The following is a 17,820-nucleotide window of genomic DNA, read 5'->3' as shown; positions in this document are numbered from 1 at the left end:
AAACTGGGAAGACCATCCTTTTTCAACTTCAGTGCAAGGTTTTTTAAATTCAACAAAGATCCAAAAAGCATTTCTATTGGCGTATAAGCTCGGAAATCCAAGTGATTGAGTCGTGGCGTTCTCTTTTCTAGCATTCCTCAGCTCTCATGTCATATTTTACAAAAAAACAGACTTTATTAAATAAAAAAGACGATTAATTTTAGTTGCAAGTGAGCTAAACAGAAAAAAAAAAAAAAAAAAAAAAAAAAAAAAAAAAAAAAAAAGAGAAAAGTGACACATATGAAGAAGAAAGATCAAACTCTTATAGAAGTGCACAATATTGTTATAATAATAAGCATGAAAGCATTTGTCTACAAGTTAAAATAAAAAAGAATATGAATAAAGTAGAAAATCTAAACGATTAAATAAAATAAATAAAGAAAAAAGACTCTTTTGGCTCTAAAGAAGTTAAATTTGTATTAAACCTGGAAAAGATATGTTTTAAATAATAAGGTTATGAAATAAAAAAGACAAAGTACTTTTGATAATCATTTTTATTTTTTGAGAGTAAAAAAAAAAAAAAGTGGTAATGGAATGAATGTCTACTATGCTATATGTCTTGAGATTTCTATGGAAAAGGTTAAAAAACAGAAGAAAAAGTATATTGTTACTGACTACTTTAGAAAAAGAAAAAAAAGTTGTAATGTTGAGATGTTGAAATGTTGAAATTGTAAAAAAAAAAAATACATTCCCAGCATTGACATTGCAAAAGGAATCTCCATTCAATGTACTGTTTTAACTTCAATGAAAAACGCAGCGTTTTAAATTTGGGTTTTAAAAAAAAAGTACTTTGAAATTTTTTTCATTAAAAAATAAAAGTGGACCAAATATGGCGAAGGTGAAAAGCATCACACAGAAATCTAAAAAAAGATTCAAAGCCCACAATATAAACGGCAAACTTACTTTATCTGCAACCAAATCTACTATCCAGCGATTGTTGGTATGATGTAAGTATTTTGGTTACACCAATCATAATGCTTTGTTTTATTTTTAGATTTTCAACTGAATATCAATTCTCCTTGGCTATTGTTTTTGAAATCATATATAAACGCGTAAAATAATGGATCAAGCTTATAAAATAATCTTTTATTATATTTACAATGAATTCTTCAACCCAATACAAATTTAAATGCTACTGTAGCCAATGTTCTGAAGGGAAAATTGGCAAGTACCAATTGGTTGCTCGATGGACCCTTGCTCGCCATAAAAAAAAGGAAGCTGCTAAAGGTAGTTCACTTACATTTAGATAATATTTTTACTGACGCGTTAAATATGCATAGATGAATCAGAAAAGGTCCAAGAAATTGATGCCAATAATGAGATATCTGAAGCAAATAAAAGTGATTCTGATGATGATAGTGCAGAAGACGTTTCAAATTGGGAAGTGATGGAAAATGATGAAGTGAATGTATCTGACAGTATGGATATTGTTGAATTTGATATGCCTCAAGGTAATTATTTCCTAAAAGTAGATTACTATTATAAAGAATATATTACATACATTATTAATTTTTTAGTTGAAATCAAGGGATTCCAAAATGATGTTGTTGCTTTTATTGCTGTCTTCTTGACCTATTTCCAGTTATTTTTCATATCAGAATATGCTGCTGAAATAGTAATGAAATTTGCCAATGATCTTGCTCTTCTCTTAAACCATCAACCAATTTTTCCCGCAAAATTGGATACCATGCGTAACGCTGTTGGAATTGATTATACTTACAAGGGCATGTTTCGCCTTGTTGTCTGTCCCGAATGTCATACCTTGTACCAGCCTGAAGAAGTACACTGTGATTCGAAGTGCACCTTTTCTGAATTTCGTATCACCTGTAATGCTTCACTCTTCAAGCCTGTTACAATTGGTGCAAGCAAAATGTACGCCAACAAGGTCTCTGCATTCAATTCCATCAAGTATGCTTTAACCGTGATGTTTTCACGACCAGGATTTGAATCAGCAATTGAAGCATGGCGCTATCGTACTCGTCATAACAACACCATGTATGATATCTATGATGGTCAACTTTGGAATGAATTCAAAGATAGAGATGGTAATGTATTTACCAGTCAAGCTAGATCCCTCCTATTCACTTTGAATGTCGATTGGTTTCAATCTTCAAAAAGAACCGTGTATTCTGTTGGTGCTGTCTACTTGACGATAAATAATCTTCCAAGATCCATCCGATATAAAAAAGAAAATATCATCTTGGTTTGTGTTATTCCTGGTCCCAAAGAACCCAAGGACACACAAATCAACAACTATTTACAAGTTTTGGTAAATGATCTGAAGGAACTTTACTACGATGACTTCTTTACCTGTATGGCTGAATCTCCTAACGTGCCTGTCCCAGTTCGTGCTGCTCTGTTCTTGATTGCTTGCGATATTCCTGCTAGCCGAAAGGTTAGTGGGTTTACTTCATTCAATGCCACTGTACCTTGTAACAAGTGCTCAACAGCATTTCCTGCTCGTTATAACACTCATCTTCAACGTGATTTTTCTTTTGGTCTTGAAGATATTGATGCTTGGTCACTTCGTACCAATATTGAAAACCGTTATCATGCAAAAAATTGGAAAGAAGCAACCACCAAGAGACAAAGAGCCGACTTGGAACAGAAGTATGGTACTCGTTTTTCTGCTTTGCATGATTTGGAATACCTTGATCTTGTTCGCTGCACTGCCATTGATCCTATGCATGGTCTTTTCCTAGGAACAGCAAAGAAAATGGTTAAAATATGGCGTACAACCATTTGTGACCTTACTCATGAATTATACCTGACTGATGTTGACTTGAAAGAAATGCAAAAGGAAGCAAACGATATTATATTGCCAGCACAGTACACGCCAATCAATCAGAAAATTGCCAACAATTTTTCTGACTTAAAGGCTGATGAATGGAGAACCTGGTGTCTTGCTCTTTCTCCTCTTTTGCTCAAGTCTCGTCTTCCAGTCCGTCATAAAGAAAATTGGGCAAAGTTTGTGCAGGCCTGTCATATCGTATGTCGTCCATGCATTACCCAGAATGAAGCCATGATAGCTCACAAGCTATTCTATGAGTTTGTCCTTGGTGTTGCTGAATTGTATGGTCCAGAGATGATCACTCCAAATATGCATCTTCATCTACATTTGAAGGACTCCATTCAAGACTTTGGTCCAATCTATGCATTTTGGTTGTATGGCTTTGAAAGACTTAATGGTGACATTAAGAAGATGATGGTAAACTACAAGACAGCATTCGAAGTTACATACAGTGACCCACAAAATTGTCTCAATGTTTCGTGATTTTCTCTTCTAGAGCTTGTAGAACCATAGTTATTAAGCTAATGTACATTTTGTTTTATATCATTCGATAGCTAAAGTCATGTAAAACTATATAATGTTATGGAAAGACAGATTAAAACAGCGCTGACGGAGACAGAAGGATTAAAAAACAAGCGGTGCATTGGGACAATTTTGTGGCACTTTTGAAAAAAAAAACAAAATGGTTTGTTTATCTGATATTAATAGTCAGTCCAACGTCCTTTGTTCTTGATACATTGTTTTATACGCTTAGGCAGTGTTTCTATAACCTTTTGACACCCTTCCGGCTTCATTAAGTCATACCAAACTTTAGTTACTCGTTCGTATAATTAATTCATGCCTTTTGGTGCTGTTTCATAATCACTCAGCCTTCTCTTTAACAATGACTACATATTTTCAATTGGATTCAAGTCAGGGGACTGTGCAAGCCACTCCAGGATGTTGTAGGATTGCTCTTTAAGGTATTCTTTTACTAATTTAGTCGTATGTTTGGAATCATTGTCATGCTGGAAGATCACCTGATGTCTTTCTAGCCCTAGCTTATTGGTTCCATACTCAATTGTACGCTCCAGTTCATTCTCCAAAATCTCTTTGTACAATGTTCTATCCATGTTACCATTGATTTTACACATCCAACCAACTCCAGCATAAGTAATGGCATTCCACAGCATGATATTACCTCCACCGTGTTTTACAGTCATCTTTACATGATGCGATTTCAGGCTTCCTCCGGATCGAATCCAAGTCCAGGTCCGTCCATCCGAGTTGAATATGTTGATCTTTGTCTCATCCGACCAAACAACACGTTTCCAATCATCTATTGTCCAATCCTTGTGAGCCATACACCAAGAAAGCCTCTTCCGGATGTTTGTAGCACTAAGCAAAGGCTTCTTTGGCTTCTCAATCGCACCAAGGCCGGCCTTGCGAAGGGTTCTGCACACGGTTTCAGCACTTACTTTTCTTTTGGTGTCTTTTTCTACCTCCTTAGCCACCTTTGTTGCGCTAGACATGCGGTTTTTGGTCACTTGGCGCACACAATAACGCTCATCAGCAGCAGATAGAATCTTGCGTCGGCCACATTTTGGCTTATGAAATCCAAAGCAATGGGTTTTTCGGAGTCTCCCGACCGTACTCTTACTTAAAACAGTAACACCTTCCACTTCCCGAACCGACTTACCTTGTTTAAGTAACGAAATTGCTCGGACAACTGTATCTTGAGAAACTTGTTTCATGTTGAGATATAATGGGCAAGTAATAAATCAGTAGGAGATTAAAAATTCAGCAATGAGTAAAGATCAACTTAGAGTCATACGATGTGCATTTGTAAACAGTTTGGTACATCTGTACAACTTGTAGGTCGATATTTCATCGCTTTTCGTTTTTTTTCAAAAGTGCCACAAAATTGTCCCAATGCACCGCTTGTTTTTTAATCCTTCTGTCTCCGTCAGCGCTGTTTTAATCTGTCTTTCCATAACATTATATAGTTTTACATGACTTTAGCTATCGAATGATATAAAACAAAATGTACATTAGCTTAATAACTATGGTTCTACAAGCTCTAGAAGAGAAAATCACGAAACATTGAGACAATTTTGTGGGTCACTGTACATGAAGAAGTTTCTTTCCGTTGTACACTATGGCGACTACATCCGTAACTTACCACAAGGGATTAAACAGAATCCAGTGATGATGTCTTCCTTTGGTTACTTGTCACCAACGCCTTCTGATTCCCTTGTTACTTCATCTGTTTCAACCAGCTTTGATTTCAGTTTATTTGTCAGTTCTCCTCTACGTTTGAATGATACCTTCACTGGTGCTGAAATTCTACCTCCTGATACGCAAGCTTCTGCCAAACACAAAGTTAGTGTTGATAGATTGACTCAAGCCCATTATGGTTACATTCTTGCCTTTTACAGGCTTGTATATACTGATCAAACATTCTCAAGTGCGCTTATTCCAGAAGATATTGATGACTTGTCTACGATGGTACTCCCTGATATTTCTTTTTTCTCTGAAATCGAAATCCTTGGACAAACGTATCGATCAAAAGCATCGCGCACTACTCGTGGTTGTTATATTGAAGTGGCTTGCAATTCTGCTGTTCCTGGAAAAGAACCTGAAATGCGAATTGGTGAAGTTCAATACTATTTTAGCCATCAGCTTCAAATGAAGAAAACAGTTATTCCAAACGGTCGGGTCTTTGTGCCAAATGCTTTTGATGAACACCTCTTTGCTTTTGTACGTTGGTACAACGCTCCTCTTCATCCCTTTCAAGGATTTGAATGTCTTGGTGCCGCGTACTACCATAACTCTTTTCGACCAGCTGATTCAGACTGTATTCTTCCAGTATCGCGTATCTTTACTTGTGTTGCTATGAAGCGAGGTTATCCTGATAATCATGTTGTCTTTTTACCTCTCCCAAGAAAAACCATTGGTTTGTAAAAAATTAAAGAATAAAATAAAAGTAAAAGTAAAAGTAAAAAAAATTAAAATTTAAAAATCCAAACACCGCGTTTCTTTATATTTTTTTTGTTTAATTTATTTTACAATTTTTTTTTTAAAATAGCAAGTTGTCTTCATCCAACTCCATTTCAGAACCAAAAGCCCAAGCGATGCTCTCTTCAGTTATATTTTCTTTCTTTATGAAGTCAGGAACAGGCAGCGAACATTTTCTTTGTATACGAGGAAGAAACTGGATGCTGCTATTTCCAGTTCTTTGCCTCTTTGCCTTGTCACTTGCTATTTGATCATCCAAGAGCTTGACGAATTCGGTACACTAAATATTGGATAATTAGCCGATTGCGCTTAAAAGATACTAATTAAACTTACAGCAGGTGATCTGTACTTTGGTACTCGAACTTCAAAATAGTCAACTGTTTTCTTACACAAGACAGACATGCGTTCCTTTTCGGTAAAGGGAGTTGTTCTATCTGGATTTTGCTCCAGAAGAACTTCCTCCACCTTGTCCATTGTATCACTACTGTACATGTCTTCTTCTTCAGACATGCATTGCTGTTGAAGCAAGTACTCACAGTTGGGATATTTTTCGTAAAGATTTTGATCCTTGTATTGTTCATAGATAGCCTTACGAGCCCTGGTTTTCTAAAAAAGTAAAGTCAGTTATGCGATTACAATACTTTATGTAGCACTTACAGCACTTCTACGGTGACTTTTGCTGCCTTTCTTTTTCTCATAAACTCTTCAACCGGATCTACTTCTTCACCAGTGGATATTCCGGCCTTCTTTGTATAATATTGGCGTTCGAGGTACTTGCGTAGGTCGCGGTTGTTGGTATCTTTGAATGAATAATGGCTATTCACGTAGTCTTGCAGTAATTTGAATACTCTTTGGTTTTCAGTAGATTTCAAAGGCTTTTCAAGAACGTACTGAGATGATGGAGGCAGGTTATTGTAGTGATTTCTTACAGCATCCTATATTTCAGAGAAAAGCGATTAGTACATTTGTTTAATATTGAATCTTAATGTTCTTACTTTGACAGCAGTAGCAATTGGCTTTGCGCCTTTGCCTGATTCTGCTTCAAGCTCATCGTATGCTTCTTTGAGCTTGCTGTATGCCATTTGCAAGGCCAGCTTTTCCTCTTGCTCTTTTCGAAGCATCTCCTTCAAATCATAGTTTTCTTTTTTTAATTCCATATAAATGGAAAAAGAAAGAGATGCCTCATCAGTCTCCATGTCTTCGGCTTGGCGCATTCGCTTCTGAGCATGGGTCATAGGAGGAAAACCAGGTCTAGGATAGGCAAAGCTATCGGGAATGGCATCGCTTGAAGCAAGCTCAGGAACAACAACACGCAAAGGAACAGCGATTGGTTGCCCAACAGAGTTAGAACCACGAGTATTGGCAGGAGCAGGGTTGAATTGAATAACGCGATCAGACATAGTGTTGTAAAAGTACTTTGAAATAAAGATAAATGAGCTTGGCATCAAAATTGAATCTTCCTTAAATACTATCGAGTTTACAATGAAACTCAGTCTAACTATACCAAAAAAAAATATTTAAAAGATTTCCTTTTCGAAATCTTGTTTCTTTTTTTTTTTCTTTTTCTTCAGTAATTTCCTTTTTCAACATCGCTCCGGTTATCCCAAGGTAAGTAAAAAAAAAAAAGAAAAAGAAAAAGAAAAAAAAAAGAAAGATTTGGTTCCAATGTGCTGTAGTAGATACCCATACATGTACTCATGGCTGCTGTAGTTCCTTTGGTTATTTATATATCTTTCCAAAAGGTAAATACATTCATAGCTTTCAATAATCTTTATTAAAAGTAAAATTTAGATTCCTTTAGTTAGTGGCTGAACCTTTATGAATGTCTTGGCATCCTGTTTTGTTAACAAAAGAGCTTTAAGGTAAAGAAATTGAGTATATCATGGTTTACTTTTATTAATATTTTATTTTATACAACTTTAGACGCTTTGGCTTCTGTTGTTTCCTGCTGTCTCCAATCTCTTACTGCTTTGGATGCTCGTTACTACTGGCTCGCTTTTATTTATGGGCTTTATTTACTACGCTCTTTTGTTTGCTGCTTCTATGGTAAAGGTAAGTGCATTTTCCACAATTTTTTTTAAATAAAATTTTTTATTTCATCGTTTTCATGGATCCCCTTCTCGTTTTCCTTCCTCCCCTACCCTTTTGTAATACTAGAATGAACCAATAATATATAATCAATATGGCAATAAAGCCCCAAAATAAATGAATAAAACTACATTTTTAACCAATAATACCGTATTTTAAGCCTATTGTATTTCCTAATGTAAATCATCCAAAGCTAAATATAGCCGTAATAAGCCAATAAGAAAGCATTGCTAAAGAGCAACAGACGAATAAGGAAGCATTTCGAAAAGTAACAAGCCAATAAAGAAGTTGTATTAAAGAGAAACACAAGCATGTAAGGCCCAATAAAAAGACGTTTGCTTGTACTTCGTTGTTAAAAAAAGAATGAAGCGGCGCGTTGTCAAACAGTAATACTTGGTTATCTAGGTACAATAGTTAACATTCAACGTAAACAAGCTCAACTGGAAATACCGCAATAATTCTGCATAATTTATGATAAATCCCGACTAACTAAAGTATACCTGACAGCTATCATACTCCATAGATAACAATTATGTGTGGTGGAAACACCGATGGGTCCGGGAGAAGATGACCGGAATAGACTAGGGTATGGACCGGAAGGTTATTTGACCCTGAGTGGTGGTCGTGCTGAGACTGAAATGAAGGTGGAAGTTAAGGGTCCTAAAGAGGGTCCTTATCCTAATGCTTGATCAGTCGCTAATGAAGATGGTAATGGTGGCCTTATGTATTTTTTGAAGAATAATGGTGGTCCCATTAAATTGTAGATGTATAACGGAGTGGCTAGCAGCCAATGAAAAGTATAAAAGGATGTTTGATTTTTATTGAATAAACGATATACAGTCTTCTCTTTTCTTTTTATTATATTTCTTTTTACATTTACTTTACGCCTTTAAAGTCAATACTAGTTCTCTTTTTTTTCCTGGTTACTGTTTTAAATTTCAAGCTATTCAAGGTAAAGCATAATCAGGGGAAAAGCATACAGTGGGTGGACTAATTGTCCCAGTGTTTCAACTTTTTTTACTTTCGACACCATAGCTCAACCAATTCTCAGGCTATGCGGATAGTTCTATGCTCATTAGAAAGGTCTCAGTCCGTGCTACATTATATCAAGCACTCAGTGCTCGGAGTTTACACAGTCTGAGTTTATCAGCAATAGAAAAAAGCCACCGCACTGGGACAATTTTTCCGTTTGAACATAAATTTTATTTAATAGCGGGTATGTCCTCCTTTAGCTTTAATAGCTGCTTTGCAACGGTCAGGCATGCTATCTATATATCGTCTACACTCATCCACTGCAAAAGTATTCCATTCTTTTTCAATTCTTTCCCATAACTCATGTACACCTTTAGCCTTAGTGTCATATACACTCAGCTTGAGTTTAAGGTGATGCCATACGTGTTCAATAGGGTTTAAATCTGGAATTTGGGCTGGTCAGCTATAGATATGATCACTGTTGAAGTTATTATCCACAAACCATTGCTTAGCAAGCTTTGAAGTGTGCTTAGGATCCTTATCTTGTTGAAAATAGATATCCTCAGGATTGTATCCATAGTACTTTAAGCTGTCCATAAGGGTAGTTTCTAAGATATTTACATAATCTACAGCTTTCATAGTCCCATCATGTATCCAACAAGCATACCCAAATCCATCGTAAGTGATACAACCCCGTACCATGACACTTCCTTGGCCACCTTTTACTGTAAGGTCTAAGTGATAAGGCTGCAATGCATAGTCTGGTCGACTCCAGTAATATTTGCAACCGTCTGACCCGAAAACATTGCCTTCGTCTCATCACTAAGCACCATACGCCTCCAATCATCGGTTGTCCAGACTTTGTGAGCCATTGCTCATGCTAAACGTCGTTCCTTGTGCTGCTTACTAAGCAAAGGCTTCTTGGCTTTAATTTTAGCTCTGAAGTTCATACTTTTAAGAAGCTTCAAGGCTGCAGAATAACCAATAGTATACCCCAAACCATTCAGATATTGATGTACTGCTTTGGCTGTCTTGAATTCACCCTTTATTACTTGTCTACGGATGTACAGTGAGCGACAAAACTGTCCCAATGTTTTGTAATTTTCTCTTTTATGGCTTGTAGCGTTATGGTTAGCATATTAACCTATGGCTTGTTGTATATCATCCGATAGCCAACATCATGCAAAAGTAAACAACATAAAGCAAAGGCCGATTAAAGTACCGCAAATGAAGATAGAGGGAATCGAAAACAAGCGGTGCATTGGGACAGTTTTGTCGCATTTTCAAAAAAATATAAAATATGATAAAATATCGACCCACAAGTTGTATAGATGTACCATACTGCTTATGATAGTGCACCATACGTCTCTAAGTCTATATTTACTCATTGCTGGAGCTTTAAACTCCTACTAATTTATTACTCGCCCATTATATCCCAACATGAAACAAGCCTCTCAAGAAACAGTTGTTCAAGCAGTTTCTTTACTTAAACAAGGTAGCTCGGCCCGGGAAGTGGAAAGTTCTGCTGTTTTAAGTAAAAGTACGGTTGGGAGACTCCGAAAATCCCATTGCTTTGGACTTCGTAAGCCAAAAGGCGGCCGACGCAAGATTTTATCTATGGTTGATGAACGTTATTGTGTGCGTCAAGTGACCAAAACACGCAGGTCTAGTGCAGCAAAGGTGGCTAAAGAACTAGAAAAGGATATTGGAAGGAAAGTAATTGCTGTGACTGTGCGCAGAACCCTCCGTAAGGCCGATCTTGGTGCAATTGAGAAGCCGAAGACGGCTTTGCTTAGTGCTACAAACATCCGGAAGAGGCTTTCTTGGTGTATGGCTCACAAGGACTGGACTGTAGATGACTGGAAACGTGTTATTTGGTCAAACGAGACGAAAATAAATAGATTTAACTCGGATGGACGCACCTGGGCTTGGATTCGATCGGGAGAAAGCTTGAAATCCCATCATGTCAAGAAGACTGTTCAGCATGGTGGAGGCAGTAATATGCTGTGGAGCGCCATTACCTATGCTGGAGTCGGTTGGATGTGCAAGATCAATGGCAATATGGATAAAGCATTGTACAAAGAGATTTTGGAAGATGAATTGGAGCGTACTACCGAGTTTAACATCGATAAATTAAAATTGGAACGTCAGCAGGTGATTTTTTAACATGAGAATGATACTAAGCATTCGATCAAATTAGTAGAAAATATCTTAAACAGCAGTTCTACAACATCCTGGAGTGGCCTACACACTCTCTGACTTCAATCCAACTGAGAATATGTGACTATTGTTAAATAGACGGCTGAATGATTATGAAACAGCACCAAAAGGCATGAATGAATTATACGAACGAGTAACTAAAGTTTGGTATGACTTAATGAAGTCGGAAAAGTGTCAAAAGTTCATAAAAACAATGTCTAAGCGTATAAAACAATGTATAAAGAATAAAGGACGTTGGACTGACTATTAATATCAAATAAATAAACCACTTTATATTTTTTTGAAAATGCGACAAAACTGTCCCAATGCACCGCTTGTTTTCGATTCCCTCTATCTCCATTTGCGGTACTTTAATCGGCCTTTGCTTTATGTTGTTTACTTTTGCATGATGTTGGCTATCGGATGATATACAACAAGCCATAGGTTAATATGATAGCTATAACGCTACAAGCCATAAAAGAGAAAATTACAACACATTGGGACAGTTTTGTCGCTCACTGTAGGTAGGATGGACTCGATCATAGGCTTTCTCCTGATCGTATAGTAAACCGACCTCATCCGATTGACGTGCTGATGCTTGTTCGCATGCAATTTGAGCCAAAGCACCGTTGTCAGCAATAAACCTTTCCTTCATAAACCCACTCTGATTAGGGGATATCAGAGGAGAGATGATGGAAGCAAGCCGAGTATTGAGCAGGCGAGTGAAGATTTTGGCATCACAGTTAAGCAATGTAATTGGGCGCCACTTGCTCAGTGAAGTAAGATCTTTTTTTTTGGCAATAGACAAACGCTGGTTTCTAACCAAGAAGACGGGAAGAGGCTCTTGGATAAGGCATCATTAAACACTCGAACGATGAGTTCAGTGTGTTATGTTCTGGTAAGGTAATTACCAAAATAGCAATAAAACCAAAAGAATACTTTTTGAGACTGAACTTTATTTAAGACAATCTTAATTGTTAAAAAGAAATCATTACAAAGTCTACTATTTATATTCTTCTATCAGTTGGCGGGTAAATGAGTACTTATGAGCGTAGATCCAATCATTGACACGTTTGATTGAAGAATGATCACTGAATCGATCTGGGAGATTTGTCCCGTCTTCATTGAGAGGAAAGATATATTTATATGAAATGCCTCCAGTCAGATCAAATTTGACTAGGTACCTGATCCATTATTATTCATTTACAGAAATAATGAATAGTAAGGATCATGACTTATTTAGTGTTCATGTTTACTTTATAGAATGAATCTAATAGTGATAGTTTTATATAAAAAGAAGAAGAATATATTTTATTTGGCTAAAGCAAAAGATAGGTCCCGGAGATCGCTGGCCTCAATTAAGCTCCGATCTGCATGACACTCCGCGTATACACTTTTTGTACCCCGTATCATCTTTTATACCAAATTTGGTAAGATTTCAATCAACGCATGAGGTTCTATTGGCCATTAAATTTGCCTAGTCTACCGCTTAGAGAAATGGAATTGGGTGACCAAGATTTCAGAATTGGTCCAGCAGTTGCGGGTAAGAAATTTATAGGAGTAGATGCAATAAGCTTTATTAAAGTCTGCAACAGTAATTAAACTGTTTAGGATGGGGGGTTTTAGGTAAAAGTAGTATAACAACAAAGATAAAGAAATACTGTTAGAACTTGGTATCTCTTTATTAAGTTAAGATAACTAAGATTGAATATGATAGATTCTACATGTAAAAAGTGAGAGTATTTATAGACATGATACGGATAAAGAATTAGGACAGATTTATGATCAGTTCGACAGAATAGATGATTACTATTTCTAATTATTAGTTTAGCCTGTTCCTAGCTTGTATTGTCAACTATGCTATTGGGATGGTTTCAGATAACTCTGGATGTAGGACTATTTAGGAGACGATACGGATGAATATAAAATTCTCTAGTTCCGTGATTGGATATTACGGCTAACAATAATATCTCAGTTAGGATAAATGTTTACATGACTTAATGATGATCCGGTAAGTAATTGTCATTCCTTATTCAACATGCTCATATCATCAATAAACTATTTTACAACCATGTCATCTTATTTGACTATGTAAAGTTAATATGAATAAAGCTTAATATAAAAATCTAATCAAAGTCTTTTATTGATCTGTGTTGGGAATAATGTTATAAATGGTTCCAAGTTATGTCAACATATTATTTAGGATCATATTAGATTCCTTTTACTAAAATAAAGTGACTATAATCTTATGTATCCTTAATAGAAACCATCCCAATAGCATAGTTGACAATACAAGCTAGGAACAGGCTAAACTAATAATTAGAAATAGTAATCATCTATTCTGTCGAACTGATCATAAATCTGTCCTAATTCTTTATCCGTATCATGTCTATAAATACTCTCACTTTTTACATGTAGAATCTATCATATTCAATCTTAGTTATCTTAACTTAATAAAGAGATACCAAGTTCTAACAGTATTTCTTTATGTGTTATCTCGTAAGAATAAAAAAGACTATAAAATTCAACGAGACTGAAAAAAGTTATATCTTTATTTAATATTATAATGTCTGGTATTTATACTATTTTCATGGAGGTTTAATTAAATCCTTTTCAAGATACTTTAATTAATTATAACTGTAGATCTAGTGTCAATAAGTTTTAATGTGAGGATCTGTTCCTGGTTATGCAAGTGGACTGTTTTATAATTATTTCTTAAGTAGATCTGATTTTTCATTTATGTTGCATTGCATCAGGAGTTATATTAAAAGCTTGCATTGAGTTAAAGGAGTGGAATTAGTTATGACCGAATAATAGAGAAAAGACTGTAATAAATCTTTGTAAAGCATTCATTACTCTGATTTCTTATAAATTGAATATGAATCATGTTTAAAGTATGTTGGGATACGACACTTTATCTTTGTTGTTATACTACTTTTACCTAAAACCCCCCATCCTAAACAGTTTAATTACTGTTGCAGACTTTAATAAAGCTTATTGCATCTACTCCTATAAATTTCTTACCCGCAACTGCTGGACCAATTCTGAAATCTTGGTCACCCAATTCCATTTCTCTAAGCGGTAGACTAGGCAAATTTAATGGCCAATAGAACCTCATGCGTTGATTGAAATCTTACCAAATTTGGTATAAAAGATGATACGGGGTACAAAAAGTGTATACGCGGAGTGTCATGCAGATCGGAGCTTAATTGAGGCCAGCGATCTCCGGGACCTATCTTTTGCCCTTGCCAAAGATGATTATCAAAAATACTTTGTCTTTTTTATTTCATAACATTATTATTTAAAACATATCTTTTCCACGTTTAATACAAATTTAACTTCTTTAGAGCCGAAAGAGTCCTTTTTCTTTATTTATTTTATTTAATCGTTTAGATTTTCTACTTTATTCATATTCTTTTTTATCTTAACTTGTAGACAAATGCTTTCATACTTATTGTTTTGCCAAATAAGAATTATGACACAAAAACTAAAAAGACAATAGTTGTGAAACTAAAGATTATATATGACTTTATTAATAAAAAATATTGAGGGTATTTATACTTTTTGAATGTCTGGGTCTTTACCGCTATTTCAATTGATCGGTTAAAAGAATGATATGGAATATAAGAAAGGATAGTGGATAATCAATAGCCGCTGTCTACTTGACGAATCAAGGGACAATGAAGTAATTAAACTATTGATCTAACGATAATTATAGAATAGGATTGAACTGCCGTTGTTGTAATCAGGTTCCGATATAGTCTTTTAGAACGCTGGTAGGACAACAGGGCAAGATTGGCTATTGCAGAATTCTCACGTTTATTAATAGAGATCTGGTTAGACTATAATTCTGTAGTATCCAAGTTTATCCATGAATGTTCACTTTATTAGTTGTGTGGATACAACAGTGCCGAAGAAGATGGAAGCGCATAGTTAAAATCCCCTGCTATAATCATACGATCAACGCAGGAAGGTGTATCGTAAGGTGATAGCTGTCGAAAAGTTAAAATAGTATCAAAAAATTCTGCGCGTGCTTTGGAAGACGACGCAGGAGCATAGATAACAAGGATATGAAATGGATCCATAGAGCCTTCAATGTGAGTTACTTTTGCAAGAATACAACGTGAATCCTCAGGAAGAGGAATTCGAGATAGAATGAACTGAGGATCGAAGCAGAGGAGGCCGCAATATTCAGTCCACAGGGATTGTTGACTACAAAACTGTTGGTATAAAATGTTTTGATGTTGAAATGAATCACTACTTTGATCGATCTCTTAAAGAGCAACAAAAGTAGGTGATTTTGAACGAATGTACCGTATAAGATGATGTCGTGAAGATGTGTTACTAACCTTGAAAAAACTATTGCCATTCAAAGAGAGTAACGATAAAGCCTAGCGATGATTATTATTATTAATCATAAAATTATAAATCTAGTATGACAGGAGGCCGCTTTAAGCGTTCACTCTCCCGTACTCCAATAGCCGGAGTCTTTGTTTTCTTCAACCGTTTTTGTATAGCCGGTATTGTTGTTATTTGAGCTTGGGATAATTCCCCAACCGTATTCAAGGTGCTGATATCTACATTGGATGTTGTCCAAGTAGAATGGGTTGTGTCGTCATCATCAAGGAAGAAACTGTCATCCATAGTGATATCAAGCTCTGCCGCAGATGATTCTGTTGATTTTAGTTTGGGCTGGCTGTCGGGCAAAGGAGTACTGTCACTCATATCCACGACCAATTGTTCCAATGAATCATCAGAATTTTGTAATTCGGTCAAATCATCTATATTTACATTTATATTCGTCGTGATGGTGTGAGTATTCTGTAGGGAAGCATCACTTTCATCAATGTTAAGTGGCTCAAGTACAGGCTGATCGTTAGCTTGAACAGATTGTTCTGAAATCTTATCCGATGTAGATGAGTTACTGAGATTATGTTCCGTAAGGTCGATGGTAGGTTTCTTCTTAGTCGAGCCTCGAAGTCTTTTGGCAGGCGAAATCTTATCTGGACATTGAACGCGGATATGTCCAGGTTTAAAACAGTAATAACAAACTCTCTTGTTACTTGGAGTTTGCTTACAATTGGAAGCACTATGTCTAAGTTCATGGCAATATTTATAACAAGTAGGCATTTCTTTCCAGTAAGCATGAATAAAAATAGAGTTTTTTGTAGTCGATGTAGTTTCTGAGTCAACCCAGGGGATAACGTGGGCCAGATCCAAGAAAGGGTCAGGTTGAGAGGGATCAGGTGAGCAATCTAGCACGGCGTAACCTGATCCAAGGAAAGCGCCAGTTTCAGAATCGGTGACAATTCCTACATCTCGAATAGAGCCATAGTTGGACAAGGTGCGTATTAAACCTTCCTGCAAATTCTGTGGATGTAACCAGGGTAGACGTTGCAATGTGACTCGTCTAATGATCGAGCCCGGTCTACAAGCAAGTGTAGGGTGTATGATAACTCGCCCATCATCGAAGTGAAGGCCATGAGTACAAGCGGCTGTACGAAACTCATCCTTATCAAAGTTTACTTCCAAGTAGCGGTTGGAGCCTGACTTATGAACAACTAGCCCAACATAATCTTGGAACTGGTAGAATGCTAATTTATAGATTGCTCGGTCTACTTCTTTACGAGAAGAAATGTCAAAAAAGATGCTACTGGGTGTTTGAGATACACCACAATAGACTTTTTCAATTATTAACGGTGGTGGTATATTGGAATCCGCAGGATCTGGACCCATTACAGATGAAGTGGTCGAGTTGGCATTGCTGTGTATCAAGCTTTCTCGAGTTTTAGCGGTACGTTGGTGTGCTTTAGAATATAACACCGTAGTTGTTTTTTTTAGAACTGATGTGGGGCTCGCTGGTGGATGAGCATTGATAGTTGGTGGGTCACCGTTATCAGGTGGCTTAGCACTGTTGAGCGAAAGAACCATGAAGCCTAAATAATTAAATAAATTGCTAAGTAAAATATTCTGGACACATGTGACTTTTTTATTTTTTTTGCTGTCGTCATTTGAGGGGCCAATATAAGGGAATACGCAAATTGGGGTTCCCACTAATCTAGCTTTTTGACCTTCCCTGTTATTTCAATATGCCTAGAAATGGCGTCTTTACTGGCTCCCATATGTTTTGCAAGCTCACGTATAGTTTGGCTAGAATCGGACTCGTCTAGCTCCTTCAGTTCGTCATCATTAAGTTGAGATGATCTACCTCGACCATCCTCATCTTCAAGAGATGCATCTCCATCACAGAACTTTTTGAGCCACCGTCTTACCTGTCGTTCGCTAATAGTTCCTTCCCTCTATATGTCTGTAATTGTTCTGTGTGTGCTTGCAGCGTTGCCGTCACGTTTGAATTCATGTAGCAAAATAGCTCGTAGAACGGGGTTTTTTTAATTAAGAATAGAGCTCATTGTTCGTGTTAGAAAAATAATAATAAAGTAAACTAATAGATAAACTGAGTAACTAAAACGCTTTAAAATGATGTATTATACTCAATTAATATTGACTGAATAAACAAGGATTAAAAAACGGAGTAAAAAGTGAACATTTTATATCGGACAACCCAATATAACAGCAGAGATCCCTGAACGAGAAGTGTAATAATTGTCGTATTCCAACATACTTTAAACATGATTCATATTCAATTTATAAGAAATTAGAGTAGTGAATGCTTTACAAAGATTTATTACAGTCTTTTCTCTATTATTCGGTCATAACTAATTCCACTCCTTTAA

General features: G+C 36.2%; 7 protein-coding genes across 7 annotated transcripts; 4 read left to right on the top strand and 3 right to left on the bottom strand.

Annotated features, from left to right (window-relative positions):
* Positions 1-981: 981 nt before the first annotated feature.
* Positions 982-3,313, top strand: RO3G_15580 (uncharacterized protein; the record flags this gene model as incomplete). Its single annotated transcript, XM_067670164.1, has 4 exons — positions 982-986; positions 1,181-1,266; positions 1,320-1,490; positions 1,557-3,313. The coding sequence occupies 4 exons, from the start codon at positions 982-984 to the stop codon at positions 3,311-3,313; spliced, it is 2,019 nt and encodes a 672-aa protein (XP_067526265.1).
* A 404-nt stretch (positions 3,314-3,717) lies between these two features.
* Positions 3,718-4,563, bottom strand: RO3G_15579 (uncharacterized protein; the record flags this gene model as incomplete). The annotated part of the gene is made up of 1 exon (XM_067670163.1): positions 3,718-4,563. One exon carries the CDS (start codon positions 4,561-4,563, stop codon positions 3,718-3,720), a length of 846 nt encoding a protein of 281 aa, XP_067526264.1.
* Positions 4,564-4,939: 376 nt separating this feature from the next.
* Positions 4,940-5,773, top strand: RO3G_15578 (uncharacterized protein; the record flags this gene model as incomplete). The annotated part of the gene is made up of 1 exon (XM_067670162.1): positions 4,940-5,773. One exon carries the CDS (start codon positions 4,940-4,942, stop codon positions 5,771-5,773), a length of 834 nt encoding a protein of 277 aa, XP_067526263.1.
* Positions 5,774-6,078: 305 nt separating this feature from the next.
* Positions 6,079-7,227, bottom strand: RO3G_15577 (uncharacterized protein; the record flags this gene model as incomplete). Its single annotated transcript, XM_067670161.1, has 4 exons — positions 6,079-6,107; positions 6,217-6,425; positions 6,485-6,762; positions 6,823-7,227. The coding sequence occupies 4 exons, from the start codon at positions 7,225-7,227 to the stop codon at positions 6,079-6,081; spliced, it is 921 nt and encodes a 306-aa protein (XP_067526262.1).
* Positions 7,228-8,466: 1,239 nt separating this feature from the next.
* On the top strand, positions 8,467-8,604 carry RO3G_15576 (uncharacterized protein; the record flags this gene model as incomplete). Its single annotated transcript, XM_067670160.1, has 1 exon — positions 8,467-8,604. One exon carries the CDS (start codon positions 8,467-8,469, stop codon positions 8,602-8,604), a length of 138 nt encoding a protein of 45 aa, XP_067526261.1.
* Positions 8,605-10,504: 1,900 nt separating this feature from the next.
* Positions 10,505-11,053, top strand: RO3G_15575 (uncharacterized protein; the record flags this gene model as incomplete). The annotated part of the gene is made up of 1 exon (XM_067670159.1): positions 10,505-11,053. One exon carries the CDS (start codon positions 10,505-10,507, stop codon positions 11,051-11,053), a length of 549 nt encoding a protein of 182 aa, XP_067526260.1.
* Positions 11,054-15,508: 4,455 nt separating this feature from the next.
* Positions 15,509-17,208, bottom strand: RO3G_15574 (uncharacterized protein; the record flags this gene model as incomplete). The annotated part of the gene is made up of 2 exons (XM_067670158.1): positions 15,509-17,022; positions 17,199-17,208. 2 exons carry the CDS (start codon positions 17,206-17,208, stop codon positions 15,509-15,511), a joined length of 1,524 nt encoding a protein of 507 aa, XP_067526259.1.
* Between the last annotated feature and the right edge of the window lie 612 nt (positions 17,209-17,820).

The sequence above is a fragment of the Rhizopus delemar genome, genomic scaffold, assembly GCF_000149305.1.
Source record: "Rhizopus delemar RA 99-880 supercont3.16 genomic scaffold, whole genome shotgun sequence".
In the NCBI taxonomy this organism is placed as follows: domain Eukaryota; kingdom Fungi; phylum Mucoromycota; class Mucoromycetes; order Mucorales; family Rhizopodaceae; genus Rhizopus; species Rhizopus delemar.
This window is presented reverse-complemented; position numbering and strand designations above follow the sequence as displayed.